The sequence below is a fragment of the Oryza glaberrima genome, chromosome 6, assembly GCF_000147395.1.
Source record: "Oryza glaberrima chromosome 6, OglaRS2, whole genome shotgun sequence".
In the NCBI taxonomy this organism is placed as follows: Eukaryota; Viridiplantae; Streptophyta; class Magnoliopsida; order Poales; family Poaceae; genus Oryza; species Oryza glaberrima.
In genome coordinates, this window is record NC_068331.1 from 12,705,485 (window position 1) to 12,722,893 (window position 17,409).

Consider the following 17,409-nt stretch of genomic DNA (forward strand, 5'->3'; position numbering starts at 1 on the left):
GTATATTGTCAAAATAACAACTTAAAAATTGAATATGCATAAAAAAGTGCTCCAAATAATTAAGTTGTCGCATAACTTCTTATCTTATTGTATCAAAATCGTACGTATCTTACAAGTTGTTACATTTATACAATCACTTATAAAATTTTTTAGCTAAACTGCACATACCTGCGAAGTTGATGCACTAGAACGCTCGTTTCTCAAGTTCTTACACCAAATTACACCCACTTGCTAAGTTGATACATCATGGGTGTAATTTACTCTATTAATTCCATAATTTTTGAATAAGACGAAAGATTAAAAGTTAAAAAAAACTCAAAGCGACAAGTATTGTAGGACGGAGGAAGTATTTATTTTTACGCGTCTTGTAGTTAAGTACAGTATATTTTTAAGGTAGAGGGATGAATAATCTCCCTGGTTGAGAGGTGGAGAGAGAAGGATGGTACCCATTGAAAAATGAAGAATTCCAATACCACTTGCAGGTAGGTTGTTGCTCGTTTTAATTCCTACTGCCCTCTTGCTGCTCACCAACTGCTACTCTCTCCTCTCCCACCATTTCGTCACCCTGCCTCCTCCTGCCTCTGCCTCTGCTCGGCTAGTCTAGTGTACTACTCTATCTTCTCCTCCTCTCTTTCTCCTACCCAAATCCATCCACCCAACATCTTTTTTCTCAGCCGTCGTCTCATCTCGCCTTCGTAGCGTTGCGTCGCGCCGCGTCTACCCTTTCCAGGTGAGCCTCCCCGATTACATCGCTCGTTCTAGCTAGCTAGCTAGCTAGCTCCTGTGTTCTTGCTGTTTCTTTGTTTCTTTTTGCGTTTTTAATTTTCCTTTCTTGGATCTTTCTTTGCTAGCTCGTTTTGATTTGTGTGCTTCTGTATTTGTGTGTTTTGTGGGCGAAAGGGGGGCTTTCTTGGTTCTTGTTCCGGGCGATTGCTATTCTTGTTCTGGAGAATCGGATTACGAGTGTGCCTTGCAGTAGAGTTTTGTAATGTTAGGCTCCAATTGTGCAAGAAAAAGATGAGGTTCTTGTTAAATTCTAGGTTATCCAGCTCTTGTTTGGTTGGCTGGTCTGGAACTCTGAATTCCCTCTGTAGCTTTTTACTAGGTAATGGAATCCCCTTTGTAATGCAAAATGTAGATGCCTCTGCCATGGCTATGTTTTATCTTTAGATGTCCGGAATTCTCTTCTAAGGGAGCCTAAACACGGCAGTTCAGTTCAGATTAATTATGGGTCTGGGTTTGAAGAAAAGAATAAAGGGAGTGAAATAAAGAAACAAACAGGTCTGAATTTGTGACCCTGTTTAGCTGAAAGTGAAACTGAAAAGGGGAACAGAAAGGAAGAATTGACCATCGATTTAATGTTAGGTGTTACTGCATATGTGCAAGCAAAGATTGTTCTTTTGGCAGTGGATAATGCTCTGATGGTCTCTGGCCATGATCAAGTGGTTGTTTTTCTCTGCAGGATGTGGTTTACCTTTTGCTGTTGGTCAAAAGGAACTTGTGCCACCACTTTCTAGTTTGTTTGTTTTGACACTTGGTGCTGGCAATTCGGTTGCTCACGGGCTGATCAATTCCTTTTGCTGATTTCTTTTTGAGAGAAATCCCTTTTTCTTTTTCTTTTTTATATATATGCCTTTTTATCTTGCAACTCATTCATTTCTCATGTTTCTGAAGGTAACCTGGATAAGACGGTGGAGGAGCTATCAAATGTTTATAGAGGAGCTCAAGAAACCAATAGAAAGCTCTATCAGGAACTGTTCCCAATTCAGGTACTGGTTTCCGTTTACCAATTGTTTCTTGCTATCGATCGATATCATTAATCATCATATCTTGTTCAAGCCTTCTTGAAGGTTCAAACATCCTTGTAAATCTGAACTGAGACATCATCTTAGTCACTGTTGTTTGTCCAGCAGCCCACCTGAATGTTCACATGTAATCTGACACCACTAATTTGAACCTACTGTTACTGTCAGGCATTGAAAAAACCAGGCATCTCTGAATATCCTCTATTTGTAGCTATCATGAACAACCTGTTTGAGACCCCTCATAAGATTCTTGCATGCTTGCCAGTGCAATTTAGAATCAAGTTACTTAGCAAAATTTTCTGAATAAATTTTGTAGTATGCTCCTCAGCTATATTTATTCTGCCTATGGTCTGATATTTCTCACCAAACAGAGCTTCTAACAATCTTCATTCTGTGCACTGCAGATTATGCAAATGTGTGGATGGTTACTGAAGGTTGTTCGTTGGGAAAACTTAAATTGTGTGCACATGGAAGCTCATGGCAATCGTCGCAGCAGTCCAACATACCTTGTTATGCTGTGGATGATTTCGGTAGCTAGCCTATTGATAACATGTCGTGGCAGTATCCAGAAGCAAGTTCTCTTTCCAGGGTTCACTGCCGCGCAAATGGATTACATTGATAACGATGGGATATTTCTGCTTTCTAATGGCTCTGTCTTTGGCTTTGGTTTTGTCACGAGCAATGTCTCAGACAACACGTTCTACATTCTTGCAGTGGTTCACATGGCCACTACTACCACAGTCTGGTCTGCCAATCCTAACTCTCCTGTCACCCATTCAGATGACTTTTTTTTCGACAAGGATGGCAATGCCTTCCTGCAGTCAGGAGGAGGCTCCAATGTATGGGCTGCCAATATCTCCGGGAAAGGGACTGCCACCTCTATGCAACTACTGGACTCTGGCAATCTTGTAGTGCTTGGGAAAGATGCCTCTTCTCCTCTCTGGCAAAGTTTCAGCCATCCGACAGACACTCTTCTGTCTGGTCAGAATTTCATCGAAGGGATGACGCTGATGAGCAAGTCCAACACAGTACAGAACATGACCTATACACTTCAGATCAAATCTGGGAACATGATGTTATACGCCGGCTTCGAGACACCTCAACCATACTGGTCTGCACAGCAGGATAGCAGGATAATTGTCAACAAGAACGGTGACAGCATCTACTCTGCAAACCTCAGTTCAGCTTCTTGGTCCTTCTATGATCAATCAGGGTCCCTTCTATCACAACTTGTCATCGCGCAAGAAAATGCCAATGCCACATTGTCTGCTGTCCTTGGTAGTGATGGATTGATAGCTTTCTATATGCTGCAGGGTGGAAATGGCAAGAGTAAATTCTCGATCACAGTTCCGGCAGACTCTTGTGACATGCCAGCCTACTGCAGTCCTTACACCATTTGCAGTAGTGGGACAGGTTGCCAATGCCCTTCGGCCCTCGGCTCGTTTGCAAACTGCAATCCTGGTGTTACATCAGCATGCAAATCGAACGAGGAGTTTCCGCTGGTTCAACTGGATAGTGGAGTTGGATATGTAGGCACTAACTTCTTCCCTCCTGCGGCTAAGACGAACCTTACGGGTTGTAAGAGTGCCTGTACAGGCAACTGCTCTTGTGTTGCTGTGTTCTTTGATCAATCTTCAGGCAATTGTTTCCTTTTCAACCAGATCGGAAGCTTGCAGCACAAAGGTGGGAATACAACTCGTTTCGCATCTTTTATCAAGGTATCAAGCAGAGGAAAAGGTGGGAGTGATAGTGGCAGTGGGAAGCACAATACCATTATTATTGTCATTATACTCGGAACTTTGGCTATCATAGGCGTCCTTATTTATATTGGTTTCTGGATCTACAAGAGGAAGAGGCATCCTCCACCATCACAAGACGACGCTGGTTCATCGGAAGATGATGGATTTCTGCAAACAATATCCGGAGCACCAGTGCGGTTCACTTACAGGGAGCTCCAGGATGCGACAAGCAACTTCTGTAACAAGCTTGGTCAGGGAGGGTTTGGATCTGTGTATCTTGGTACACTCCCAGACGGCAGTCGTATTGCTGTGAAGAAGCTGGAGGGCATAGGCCAAGGAAAGAAAGAGTTCCGCTCTGAGGTAACGATCATTGGTAGTATCCACCACATCCATCTTGTCAAACTACGAGGCTTTTGTACTGAGGGACCACACAGGCTTCTTGCCTACGAGTACATGGCGAATGGGTCGCTGGATAAGTGGATTTTCCATTCTAAAGAAGATGATCACCTGCTCGACTGGGATACAAGGTTTAACATTGCGCTTGGAACGGCAAAGGGATTGGCATACCTCCATCAGGACTGCGATTCGAAGATTGTACACTGTGACATTAAGCCTGAGAATGTTCTACTTGACGACAACTTCATCGCAAAGGTATCTGATTTTGGCCTTGCCAAGTTGATGACCAGGGAGCAGAGCCATGTTTTCACTACGCTCAGAGGCACGCGCGGGTACCTTGCACCTGAGTGGCTCACCAACTATGCCATCTCAGAGAAGAGTGATGTGTACAGCTACGGCATGGTTTTGCTTGAAATAATCGGTGGGAGGAAGAGCTACGATCCCTCGGAGATCTCCGAGAAGGCTCACTTCCCTTCCTTTGCATTCAAGAAGCTGGAGGAAGGCGATCTTCAGGACATCTTCGACGCCAAGCTGAAGTACAATGACAAGGATGGGCGGGTCGAGACCGCGATCAAGGTCGCGCTCTGGTGCATCCAGGATGATTTCTACCAGAGACCATCCATGTCAAAGGTTGTGCAGATGCTCGAAGGCGTCTGCGAGGTACTCCAGCCACCGGTGTCGTCGCAGATCGGGTACAGGCTCTACGCAAACGCCTTCAAATCGAGCAGCGAGGAGGGGACTTCATCAGGGATGTCGGACTACAACAGTGATGCTCTGCTTTCAGCTGTGAGGCTCTCTGGTCCCAGATGATGTGAAGAATCCCATGTACAGTGCCTTGTCTAGTTAGGTTGCAAAGTGTGCAAATTTTGCTGTAGTTTCCAGTGTTTTGGTGATCATTTGCTTCACACTATTGTACATATCTTCTTGGTCATTTCTGGTGGTAGTTTATACATATCTTGCTGATTATTTATGGTGGTAGTTTATCGGTGCCATTCTTTTTTTGTTGCCCTTTTGCTTATACATAAGGTCTCCAAAACCTTTGACAATTACCTTTTGTAGTTATGTCTTAGTAAAAATAATAGGAAATGCAATGATACAAAAGCCTTTTTCATTAGACCTTTCAGTATCATTTTCAAGTCACAATTCTTGTAACCTTTTGTGTATTCAAGAGGTCATTGTTTCTGAAATTTGACATTAAAAAAATGGCATAACAATGGCACAGTGATCTGTAACTAGATCGGTCAACTCATGCAAGCGTAGTAGCACGTTCTGAACTGGATAGGCAGGATAGCCTCGTCGATTTATTAATGGTCTTTCCAGATTTTTCATCTACCTGCCATTGTTACAAATCAAAATTAGGCCTTTTTTTGTCATATCTAAACTTTTTATGAGAAACTTTCGTCCTAAATCAAAATGATCCCTAATCCTGTTTTAGATAAAGCACGTCACACTAAACTTGCTTACACTTTCGTCCTGGCTTCTTCGTATAGATAAAGGGTATCCTAGGGAATTGAATGAACTAGTAAGACCATACCGATCAAGTTCATCCTTCTTGGGCCCTATCTCATTCATGCTATACATGCCCCCCCAACTTCATCATTTGCTGGGCAATTCATCTCATTTCCTGAATAGTGATTTTTCTTTTTCAGCAAGTCAAAACAATACTGTTTTTACCATGTATTGGCGCTCTTCCAAGCTAAGAGGCTACTTCCTTGCATCAGTACACGGAGATATCTCCAATATAAACAGCGAGACATCGCCACAAAGACGCTTTGGCTTTTAACAGAGATATCACATGACATTGCACGCTTGATCTTTTTCAGCTTGCAACTGGCTGTTGAAGAAGGAAGCACTTGAGGAGAATGCTTAGGACAAGGAGGGGCATTAGGAAGAAGAGCAGCCAGACTGAGCTGTGGCTATAAACTGTGCTTGGGGTAGGAAGGGGTCTGAACTTCGCTAGCTCTTCCAGCAGATCGTCGTGATCCCGGAAAAGAAGTGAAAGCTGCACTCGAAACAGAACGGATCAAAGTGATTGTGATTTATGATGGATTAAGAAGCTACAGATCTATGATGAAATTTCTCATGAGAGAAAGGGTGGGTTTTTAGTTCTGGTACCTCGCTGTAAGCTTCCAGAGGGATCTGCTCATTTCGACTGAGCACATCAAGCAGCGACAAGTACAACACATAATCACGAGCCTGCATAAACAACACAATTCAATAACAAGAATCACTGCAATATTCATTTCAGCAGAGACTGAGCAAACATTGTATCCCTTTAGTGGGTCAATAGCTTACTATAATATATAAAACAATTTTACTACAGGTTAATATGCTCAATATCATTCTAAATACTTTAGCTTTGGTTTTTTTTATTACTGTACATTGCTGCTGTATCCCATATAGGAGTTACTGAGGAGATTCAATATTTATGTCTTGAAAAAGTAAAGAAATTTCCTAAATGTTCATGACTTCAATTTTTTAATAGTTCAGATATTTCGTTTCCCAACTTAAATCACAGATGTTCCAATCTGTTGTAATAACTATATTTGCCTTGGATTTTCTGTACTCCTTCCAGGAAAAGCATGGATCAGTAGTAGTACTAGCCTGCCTAGATCATGCTGACAGCTAACAAGTGCAAAACGTTACAACCTAAAATGTGCCTCATTCTTTTCTTCGACTCCAAACTACAACTTCCTCGTTTTCCTTTAGCTTTTCCGTTAGCACGCTTTTCAAATTGTTAATGGTGCATTTTCTACAAAAAATTTTATATAAAAGTTTCTTTTAAAAATCAAATAAACCCATTTTTCAAGTTGAGATAATCCAAGAAATGCCATTGACAAGCGTCCAAGTCCTAGAAATGCCATCAACAAGTGTGAGTTTCAAGAAATGCCATCGTACAAACGACTTTGTCCCAAAAATGCCATCGCCGTTAGGGTTCCGTTCATTTTACGCCGTTAAATACACTGTTCATCTTATAGAACTTAACGGCGCGGAATGGATGGAACCCTAACGGCGATGGCATTTTTGGGACAAAGTCGTTTGTACAATGGCATTTCTTGGAACTCACACTTGTCGATGGCATTTCTGGGATTTGAACGCTTGTCAATGGCATTTCTTGGATTATCTCTTTGAAGTTTGTAATAATTAATACTCAATTATTCATGTGCTAATGGTTTATCTCGTTTTACGTGCTGCTAAAAAGCTAAACCAAGTTGGAGAGTCAAACAGGCCTCTACATGCAAAACATTACAACCTAGAAAACAGAAAATGATAGTAAAGAGCTATCAGGACTAATGATACAACAGTATAAGAAGATATATATCACAAAAATTAAATCACATGAAGGAACATATAGCACATGAACTATCATGCTAAAGGCAAGATAAAATATATAATTTGCCAATTTAATACTAGCTGGAAGGAAGGAGATGAAACAGCGAAACAAATAATGATTCTTTTGTCACAGGGGTAGGCTCAATCAGTTTCATCAAATATTTGTGCTTCAGATCCAAATCATCGAATGATTGCTGTCAACTTTTTCTTTTAAGAAATGGAAGCATCTCCGGTTTCAATTGATTGCTGACAACTAGCCAAGATAAACAGTTCACCTAATGATTGAAAATGAGTGAAAGGAAATTTCTTGCTATGCACTCCAGATGATGAACTGTCCATCACACTGAAGAGATTTTGGCAGATGTATTGACTATGAAACAGGTGTTTCTCCACCCATCTTACGGATTGCTGTAACTGTTATGACTTGTGAAAGAAGTACAACATGTAATCTACAGAAATGAGTGAAAACTGGAGAAGGAATCTTGAAAAATTTTATCACCTTAACTTTCTTGACAAAGCAAAGAGATTCCTCAAATGTGACTGGTTCCCACTTAGACATGGAGCCCAGACAGCTCAACACCAGACCCTGGATTCCCTTTAATGAGACATAATTTCCATGCTTCCTGCATGGAATAGTTTGTTAAAGTGAAGTTTACAATGTGATACTGAAAGTGGACAATTTTAAAAACCATTACAGCTCCACAAAAAGCAAGTCATTTTTTTTATCGAAGATAAGAATTATTCATTTTAGAAAATATCATCCATAAGACTTCATCTCACAGAATTAAAATGGAATTTTATGAGATCGTAGCTTCTAATGGGAAAATAAGTCAGCAAAACAAGATGCCCAATAAGGATGGACAACCAAAAAGAAAAGGAAGTTCAATAGTTTAATTTACTATAGATTTTGAAGGAATTAGCACTAGCGAAATGACTGAATCCTCCCAAAAATTATCACCTCTAACACCAGGAGGAAGAAGAGAGGGTAGTTCCTCAACAAGTACACAATGGCAGAGGACAAAGCCTATGAACTAAAGGAGTGTTCTGAATAGTCAAAACTAACAATTTTGCTTTATGGAAGGACAAGACTGTTTCCTAACAAAAGGGGGACTCAATAGCCCAAGGGTGGGAAATCTCATAAATGTTTTGAAATTAAGATGCCTACGAATACAAAACTGATCCTGAAATTTTACCAAGAAACTGAAAATTGCATCTGAATCAGCATGACGTGGATTTTCTATATGAAATTAAATGCTTTGAAATGGTTCAGACAGCTCAATTTTCCAACAGAGGTTGCATCGTTAAAGTCAAGATCATGTAGTAGGTGGAGAAGGAGCAGTTCAAACTAAGGGGTGACGAAATTGACAATAAAAAAAAACACAACTAAATTTAAGAAATGCCCAAACGGGTTCAGCCTTGAGGAGGGGGGGGGGGGGGGTAATTCCACGAAACAAAGCTAGCTAGCTACAAATTACTACTCCACTACAAACAAGCACAAGAAGAAGAAGAAGTAAAAAAAGGGTTTGGCAATCTCGGGAACATCTCCGGCCAACCCCATCATCAGTCATCACACCCCCAACAAAAAGTACCATTTTTTCTGCAGCTTCTACGGCAAGTGAAAAATAGATAGTACAAACTAAGAGCGATACCTCTAAACCGGCTTACAATACCGCATCCCTCGACAAGACAGACACATTCCTTCAGGACTAGTAGTAAGCAGTAACAAAGAACTACACCTACATGGGTTCTTGAAAAAAAAAAAGAAAAAGAAAAAAGAGGGATTTTTCCTCACCAGGCGAGCAGACGAGCTGTGCAGCGGAGGCGAGCAGCTTTCCTTCCCCCGTCAAGAACCTATCTTTGAGGCAGGATGGGAAAGGGAGGAGGAAGATTGGGCGGAGGAGGCAGGAGAATGGAAGGAAGCGGAGTGGGGGCGGAAACAAGGATGGAGACGTGCAGCCGGGCAAAACGCCGGAGGGTGGTTCACGGGGAAGAAAAGGATGTGTGACCGTCTTTTTGCATTTAAAAAACAACAACTAAAGAAGGAGGGATTGCCTGTCTGTCGTATGGTCAAACAAATTAATGATGTAGAAGTATAACTTTAAAAAATTTTCCTTTACATCCTATGTTCAGCGGAATTACCCAAAAAAAACATTCTTATGGGAGGAGATTATATAAAATCTTATTATGGTTTTTATGTGATGTAAAATTATAAGACGGGTAAAATTTGCTACTCCCTCCATTCTATATTAAGTTCATTTTTTTTTGACTACTTTCCAAAATAAGTTCAGTTTTTGTTAAATTAGAGATTGTGAAAGTAGAAAAAAGTTGTATTGGGAGTAGTTAAAATAGGGGTATTATTGTTGTATTGGTATATGTAGAATGACTGAAAAATAACTTTATTTTAGGACGGAGGAGAAGTTAACATTCCTACTCTACTTATTCATTTTAGTTGTTGGACACCACATAAGTTTATAGTATTTGGGTAGAGATATTATCAAAATATGTGGTTATTTGTTGTTGGACAATGCACTTGCTATTTTTATTATTATTTAGCTAAGAAGAAGAGAAATGGAAAGGTCTAAAATTTCCTTGGAACTTTTTGGGTTAAATTGAATTGTGTTAACCTTGGCGTATAGCCCCATAATGATATACTTCATCCTAGAATATAGCAACCTAAAATCTGATGGGACGTATTCTAGAACTATGAATCTGGGCGGGGGTATGGTTGCTATACTCTAAAACGGAGGGAGTATTATTTAGCTAAGAAGAAGAGAAATGGAAAGGTCTAAAATGTCCTTGGAACTTTCTGGGTTAAATTGAATTGTGGTTGTGTTTAGTTCCCTTCAAACTTTTAACTTTTCCATCACATCAAATGTTTGGATACATGCATGGAGCATTAGATATGGACCGAAAAAACCAATTGTATAGTTTGCATGTAAATTGCGAGACGAATCTTTTGAGCCTAATTACGCCATGATTTGATAATGTGTTGCTACAGTAAATATTTGCTAATAACGGATTAATTAGGCTTAATAGATTCGTCTCGCAATTTACAGGCGGAATCTGTAATTTGTTTTGTTATTAGTCTACATTTAATACTTTAAATGTGTGTCCGTATATGTAAAAAATTTTTTTTGCCAAAACAACTAAACACAGCATGTGTTGACCTTGGCGTGTAGCTCCATAATGATATACTCCTCTATCCCAGAATATAGCAACCTAAAACCAGATGGAACGTTGAATCTGGACATCGGGTATGGCTCCTATCTTCTAGGATGAAAGGAGTATTTATTTTTCACCAGAGAAACCATCATATGTAATTAAAAGAAATATTCCTGAAAAGTTTACAATTGGGCAGGGCGATGTACGACAATCACAAAAATTAAATTGTTGCCCGCTCACAAATGAAAAACACAAGAAAAATGACAATATGCATTTCTTTTTTCAATGGCGCATCTATTTAAAACCAGAGATGTTATCTATTAAAAACATGAGGGAGTTTTTTTATTGATTTCAAAACTATTATTGATATAGTTTTAAAACTAAAAGTGTACCTAGGCCCCCTAATGATTTTGATGATTGATTACAACGCGATTAGAGAGGACTAACTTTTCTATTCAAGTAAATGTGAAGATTGTTACATCCTCGACATGTTGTAAGGTGATGCATATCCTATTTGAATGCGATGTCACGATGCAATATGGCAATGATCAAATGGTATATTGTAGAGTAAATTGCATCGCCGGTACATGAACTTGTCAGGTGGGTGCAATCTAGTGCACGAACTTGTAAAATGCTTATTTTAGTGCATGAACTTGTCTAGGTGCGTACGGAGGAAGCCGAAAAGGACACTACATGGCTAATCTTATTAATTTAGGGGCTATTAGGATACTATGTAAACATATATGTGAAAAAGTTGCCATTAGACATACCTATTCAATAAAAATCAGAAAGATTAAAAAAACTTAGCACTGATATAAGGGTTAGAAATATATGAGATTCGTTATTTCCATTGTGAAGGATAAAGCTAAGACGAAATTTATAAATATTATATGTCTTATGCATACTCACTATACGTATGCACGTCACATCCTAATCAACATCATAAATTAACATTGCCAAGTTATTTTGGTCCTCTTTCGCACGAACTAGACAAGTTCGTGTACTGAAATGAGCATTTTACAAGTTTATGTACTAAATTGCACCCACCTAATAAGTTTGTGTACCACCAATGCATTTTACTCTATAGTGTATCTTTTACCTTACATTGAGTCATACGAAAGCCGTACTATTAAGAGGGTGATGCATAGACATATAAGGAGTGATGCGTGTGCTTAAAATCTATTTTTCTTGGAAGCATTTCTCTATTGGGTGTGTTTTGGAAATTTTCGGAAGTTTTGAAAATACACAGAACCGATTTCAACCTTCTGGAAATTTTCGGAAGTTCCGAAAATGTCTGCGAGCCAAATATGCTTCTCGAAATTTTTGGAAGTTTTTGAAAATATTTTTCGGAAGTTCCGAAAATCTACATAAGGTATTTGGGGTTCTGGATATTTTCAGAAATATCCAAAAAGAATTTTTGGAAGTTCCAAAAATAGGTGTTGACTTCGATTTTCTCAGATCTGGAATTTTTGGAAGTTCTGAAAATTACTTTTATTGCGCTCCAACAGGAATATTTGTGCTGTGGGTATAAATACCCACCTCCCCTCACTTGTGAGGGCTGCTGGTTCCATTGCAAATTTGTGTGCCCTTGGCTTGCTTCTCTCTCCAAGTCTTTTGAGCCTTTCCTTCTCAATTCATCACTCCACCCGTGTTTGATTCGGATTTGATGTGTGTGAGAGTGTGGATTCGAGTTTGTGTGGGTGCTTCTTGCGGTCTTCGTGAAGATTTGTGAGCACTTGCATCATCTCCGGAAGTTCCTTGCATCATCTTTTACTCTTGGAGGTTGAGGACTCCCAGACGGCTAGGTGTCGCTCCCGATCCACCGATCTACGTGTGGTTGGCTGGGAGAAGTTTGTGAAGGCCGGATCTTGCCTCCGCATGGAAAGAGATACCTCTTAGTGGAAGGAGGAGTACTTAGTGCAACCTCTTAAGGAAAGGGTTAGCTTAGACCCAGCTTTTAGTGAGCTCCTCAACGGAGAGTAGAATCCCCTCAAGGATTTGAACTCCGGGAACAACTTTGCGAGCTTCATCTTGGTGATATTTCTTCATCCCTCTCCACTAGCTTTGTTTGCTTGTGCCGCTATTGGTCTAGTTACTGTTTGTGCCTTGTTAATCCTGTTGTAGACTTCTAGATCTAAATTTATCCTTTTGTGTTCGATTGCTCTGAGTATTTTTGGAAGTTCCGAAAATTCCTGCTTAGTTCCGAAAATTCATGCTTCCGCTTTACTGAAGTTTTTAAATTAGCCCATTTACCCCCCCTCTAGGTCTAATTGACCCTTTCAAAAACAAATAATTTTCGAACCTTATTTTGCACTTAAACTTCTGGCCATGATGCGAGTGAACATAGGAGTTACACGCTATTATTTGGAAAATCACTATTGCTACTGTATAAAGCAAAGGGAATATAACACTACACTAGCTAGTAGTAGCTTGGCACATCATTGATGGTCAATTGGTCATAGCGTGGGCTAGAAGTTTATTTTAAGAAACAACTTGTGCGGGAGTTTATATTTTATAAAGTTAAATAACTATGGTAAAAAAAATGTTTAGCAAATGCCATGGTACTTCTGGAGTCACGTAGGCCTATAAGGAGGTGAATAGACTAATTTAATACTTAAGTAAATACGGAAGCAGTCCTTTTTAAAAAATGCTTTCCGGAAAATTCAATAGTCGTAGAGCAAACGGAATGTGCAAAGTAAACTAGATCTAGCAAACCGGCACAAGCAAGTAAAGCTAGAGAAGGAAGAGAAGGATATCGTCGAGGTTCTTGCAAGATGAAGAGAAGGATATCGTCGAGGTTCTTGCAAGATGAGATGTTCTTGAAGTTTGAATACTTGAGGAGATTCTAGTCTCCGTTGAGGAGCTCACAATGAGTCGGGTTTTTGCAAACCCTTTCTTCTTGAAGTTGCACAAATGCACCCCTCTTCCAAGTGATATATCTTTTCCTTTTGAAAATAAGACATGACCTTCACAAACTTCTCCTAGCCAACCACAAGTGCATCGGTGGCTCAAGAGAGACACCTAATCGTCTAGAAGTTCTCATCCTCTAAGAGTAAGAGATGATGCAAGGATATCTTGGGGATGAATCAAGTGCTCACAAATCTTCACGAAGTCAACACCAAGCACTCACACAAACTCAAAACCACAACTAACACACACACACACGAAATCCAAACTTGAAGATTGGTGGAGAAGGGAATCAAGCAAGCAAGCCTCCAAAGTGGGTCTCAAAGTGTTGCAAGTCAAGGGCATGAAATGTTCAATAAGAGCACCTTGACTTGGAGGGGGAGGAGGCTATTTATAGACGCAACCTCATATCTGTCCATTGGAGGCAAAGGTTCCCTTTTTCAGAAATTTCAAAAACATCAAAAACATTTTTTTGACAAGTCCGAAAAACACCCGTACCAATTTTCACATTGCGCCACTTCGGAGAAATCCGAGAATCAACAGGGGCATAAACTCACTTTCGGAATTCCTGTCCAAAAATGACCAGTGCCAATCCAATGCGCAGACATTTTAGGAAATTCTGAAAGCCATTTTCAGACCCGAAAATGACCAGTACCAAAATTCAGTGTGCAAACATTTTTGGAAATTCCGAAAGCCATTTTGGATCTATCTAAAAACGATCAGTACTGAGTTTCACCACATAGTTATTTTTGGAAATTTCAAAAATTACTTTCGGACAAGTCCGAAAATTTTTAGTACCGAATCTCAAGTACATAGTCATTTTCGGAAATTCCAAAAATCTCTTTCGGACAAGTCCGAAATTTCCAGTAGAGAAAACATAATGAATGAGAACGACTTCCAAAAAAAAATTGAGCTCCTAACTCATTCCTAGACATCAATGCACAATCCCCCTTAATAATAGTATGGCTTACCTATTGAGGCAAACAAATAAAAATTGCATTTTATGATAGGTTCTTTGCCACTTTTCATCGAAACTCCATACACTAGGATATTGCATCGAACATCATCTCATGGATGACTAATATTACTTCACACAATCTCAATTATATGCATTAGTGGCCTATATACACTTTCACCTCTGATAGATTTATTCAAAAAATAAAATAAGTTGCATGAACAACTTACAACACAACCTAAACAATTGTGCTACTAGAAGCAGCTATAGTTTTTTAGGTGGTGTCAAGTTTAAGGGAGTACGTTATAGACTCAGGCTGTGTTCTTTTTGAGGGGAAACCCTTCCCCTTCGGTACACAAAATTGAGCAATGGATTAGCGCATTAAAGTATTAACTGAAAAAATTGAAAAACATGTCAATATGATTTTTAAAGCAACTTTTCTATTGAAAATTTCCTTAAAAAAATATACCGTTTGGCAGTATGGTAAGCGTGCGTGCAGAAAGATGGAGTAGAAGTTAGAAAGAGGGTGTAAAGAACAAACCGTTAGGCTTTGTTCGTTCTGGAGGTTTGATCAACCTAGTTTTCTGCAAAAGTTTTATATATGGAAGTTTCTCAAAATAAAAATTAAATAAGTTAATTTGTCAATTTTGTAATAATTAATACCTAGGTAATCATACGCTAATAGCTTGTCTTATTTTGCATGCTACCAAAAATCCTAGCCAGATAGCTGGTTCAAACTTAGCCTTATTATCATAGATTCATACTCCCTTCGTAAAGAAAAAAACTCAATCCTGGGTATGAACTTGGGCACATTGGGTATAAACCTGGACACACATGGGGAGGAATTTCTCTCGCGTCCCTATAGTGATAAGAGCGCATTCTCTAACAGCTTTGAAGCCGAGGCAGCCATCCTCTTGCCAATTCTAAACAAAAGAAAGAAAAGCCCTACCCGCCTTCATTGGTTGAGTAAGGGGCATTTACCTATCAGTCCTAGTCCTAAGGCGCAATCGGAGCACTAAGCGTCACATGGATTGTAAATGCATGAATGTGATGGACTAAAAAAATCACAAGAGCAGTGGAAGGTGACTTAGCAACATCAGTCATTTCCTATAGAAAGGAAGGAAAGGATCTCTCTTCTGTCTAGACGAAAGATCTCATTTTTGCTACCGCTCTAGGTTCATACCTAGGATTGGATTTATTTGTTGACGGAGGAAGTAGGTATTAGCTTCGATTCTGAGTATGAGTTGTGACACAAAGGTGTGGGGCACGTTGACATGGCAATACCTAGTACTCCCTCCAGACAAATTTATGTGATGTTGGAGAACAAAGTTTAGTTCTTCCAATGTCAAATATTTTTTTTATAAGAGAGAGTACAAAGCATCCATTTAGAAAAGACATTTAGAAAAGATATGTATGTTGAGTTAGTCAGACCAACAAAGGCGAGAAAGAGATAAAAATGAAGAGAAAAGATGCTACAATATTTCAACATTGGCCCAATGAGGAGAGTAAAGGGATGAACTAGATTTATAATAATGTTGGTTTGGAAGAGAGAATGTTGGTACAAAATTGGATTTGACCCAAACTAAAATTTTGAAATAGGACTATTGCAGGCCTGGGGCCCGACGGCCCGGACCACGGCACGGGGTTTTGGCCTGGCCCAGGCACGCATGGCCCAACTGGTGTTGGGCCCATGTCAGCCTGGGCCATCGTTGGGCTGTGCTTGGGCCTCTGCCTTGTCAAAGTGGGCTGGCCCGAAAAGGCATGGTCCAATGATCAGGAGGCAAAATAGATGAGGGATTGACTTATTTAGCCATATAAGGCATGGCCCAAAGAGATGAAGGATACAAAATAGACTTATTGTAGCTATAGAAGACATGGCCCAAGGAGATGATGGAGGCAAAATAGCCTTTATTCCAAGAAGGAGCACAGTGTGCTTTAGGGCCAGCTCGGCACAACCCGAGTTTTATTGGGCCATGTCTAAGCCGTTGGTGCAGCCCATATAGGTCGTGCTGTGCTGACTTGACTGATCTCGAGCCCGGGCCTGGTCGTGCCCGAGCTAGGTCGGGTTGAGCAGCCCATTTGGCCATCTATAAGACGGGCGCGTCTGATGCGCGAGTGTTCGTATAGCGCGAACGATAAACAACAACCAAAAGCGGTAAGCTTCTAGCTTGACTTCGCGATACGCATATTGGGCCTATTTGGTTGGTGCCCTGAGCAAGGTGCCTGAGAAAAATACAAGCCTGTGTGGAAGAAAAACTTGGGGTTATACTTACCTGGCCAGGCATCCTATGAAATGTGTTGTTTGGTTGGTGACTTTGGCCTGAGAAATTGAATCACGTGAAAGCAAACAGAGAAAGAATAAAATATTTAGAACTCAAGTATTTAGTACAAGCAATCAGTACCACATTTTGACACATGGCATGACTATTCCAATTTGAACCAACTTTTCCTCTTAACCTAGTTGCCTGACTCAGGCCACCATATTCCTACGCCTGAGCCTGAGCTCACTCACCTGTGTCAGGCTACTTCTCAGGATGCCAACCAAACAAATGCATGGAGACAGTCCAGCAGGCTTCAGGCCAGGCAAGTTTGCTCCAGGGCAGCAACCAAACACGCTCTATTCCGCTGGGTCATCGTCCACGCATCATGTGTCCCCACGGGACTCATCTGTTGCAACCCTCGATACTACTCTCCATGATCGTAATTAAGCACCCTCCTTAATTAACGTTTTAATTAGGAAAAATAATGATTTACTATTAAGATTTCTTTAAAGAAGAAACATAACTTTATTTTTTACCATAAATTATTCCAATTAATATCTATCCAAACACTATTTCTTTTATTTTTTTTCATGGACTAAATGCCTACATAAATTCTTAAAAACTTTCTACTAGTAAACTTTACATGAGAATTTGTTTGGTTGATGCCTAAGCTTGCCAAAACTAAGCTTAGGCAAGTTGTGGCATGTGGCAAAAGTATGGCCAAGAAATAATTAGCCACAAGTGTGGCAATGTTAGCTTTAGTTATCTGAGTATGACATGTGGGACTTAAGGGTAGGAAAGTATGGTATGACACAACTGTGGCATTGAAACAACACACGCCTAAAAACTGT

At 40.0% G+C, this 17,409-nt stretch overlaps 2 protein-coding genes across 2 annotated transcripts; one reads left to right on the forward strand and one right to left on the reverse strand.

Annotated features, from left to right (window-relative positions):
- Positions 1 to 506: 506 nt before the first annotated feature.
- Positions 507 to 4,932, forward strand: LOC127776833 (G-type lectin S-receptor-like serine/threonine-protein kinase SD2-5). The gene is made up of 3 exons (XM_052303390.1): positions 507 to 730; positions 1,675 to 1,769; positions 2,210 to 4,932. The coding sequence occupies exon 3, from the start codon at positions 2,213 to 2,215 to the stop codon at positions 4,748 to 4,750; it is 2,538 nt and encodes an 845-aa protein (XP_052159350.1). The 5' UTR covers positions 507 to 730; positions 1,675 to 1,769; positions 2,210 to 2,212; the 3' UTR covers positions 4,751 to 4,932.
- A 607-nt stretch (positions 4,933 to 5,539) lies between these two features.
- On the reverse strand, positions 5,540 to 9,240 carry LOC127776836 (paired amphipathic helix protein Sin3-like 4). Its single transcript, XM_052303396.1, has 4 exons — positions 9,066 to 9,240; positions 7,773 to 7,896; positions 6,056 to 6,136; positions 5,540 to 5,942 (listed from the first exon to the last, which is right to left on the reverse strand). The coding sequence occupies exons 2-4, from the start codon at positions 7,830 to 7,832 to the stop codon at positions 5,760 to 5,762; spliced, it is 324 nt and encodes a 107-aa protein (XP_052159356.1). The 5' UTR covers positions 7,833 to 7,896; positions 9,066 to 9,240; the 3' UTR covers positions 5,540 to 5,759.
- Between the last annotated feature and the right edge of the window lie 8,169 nt (positions 9,241 to 17,409).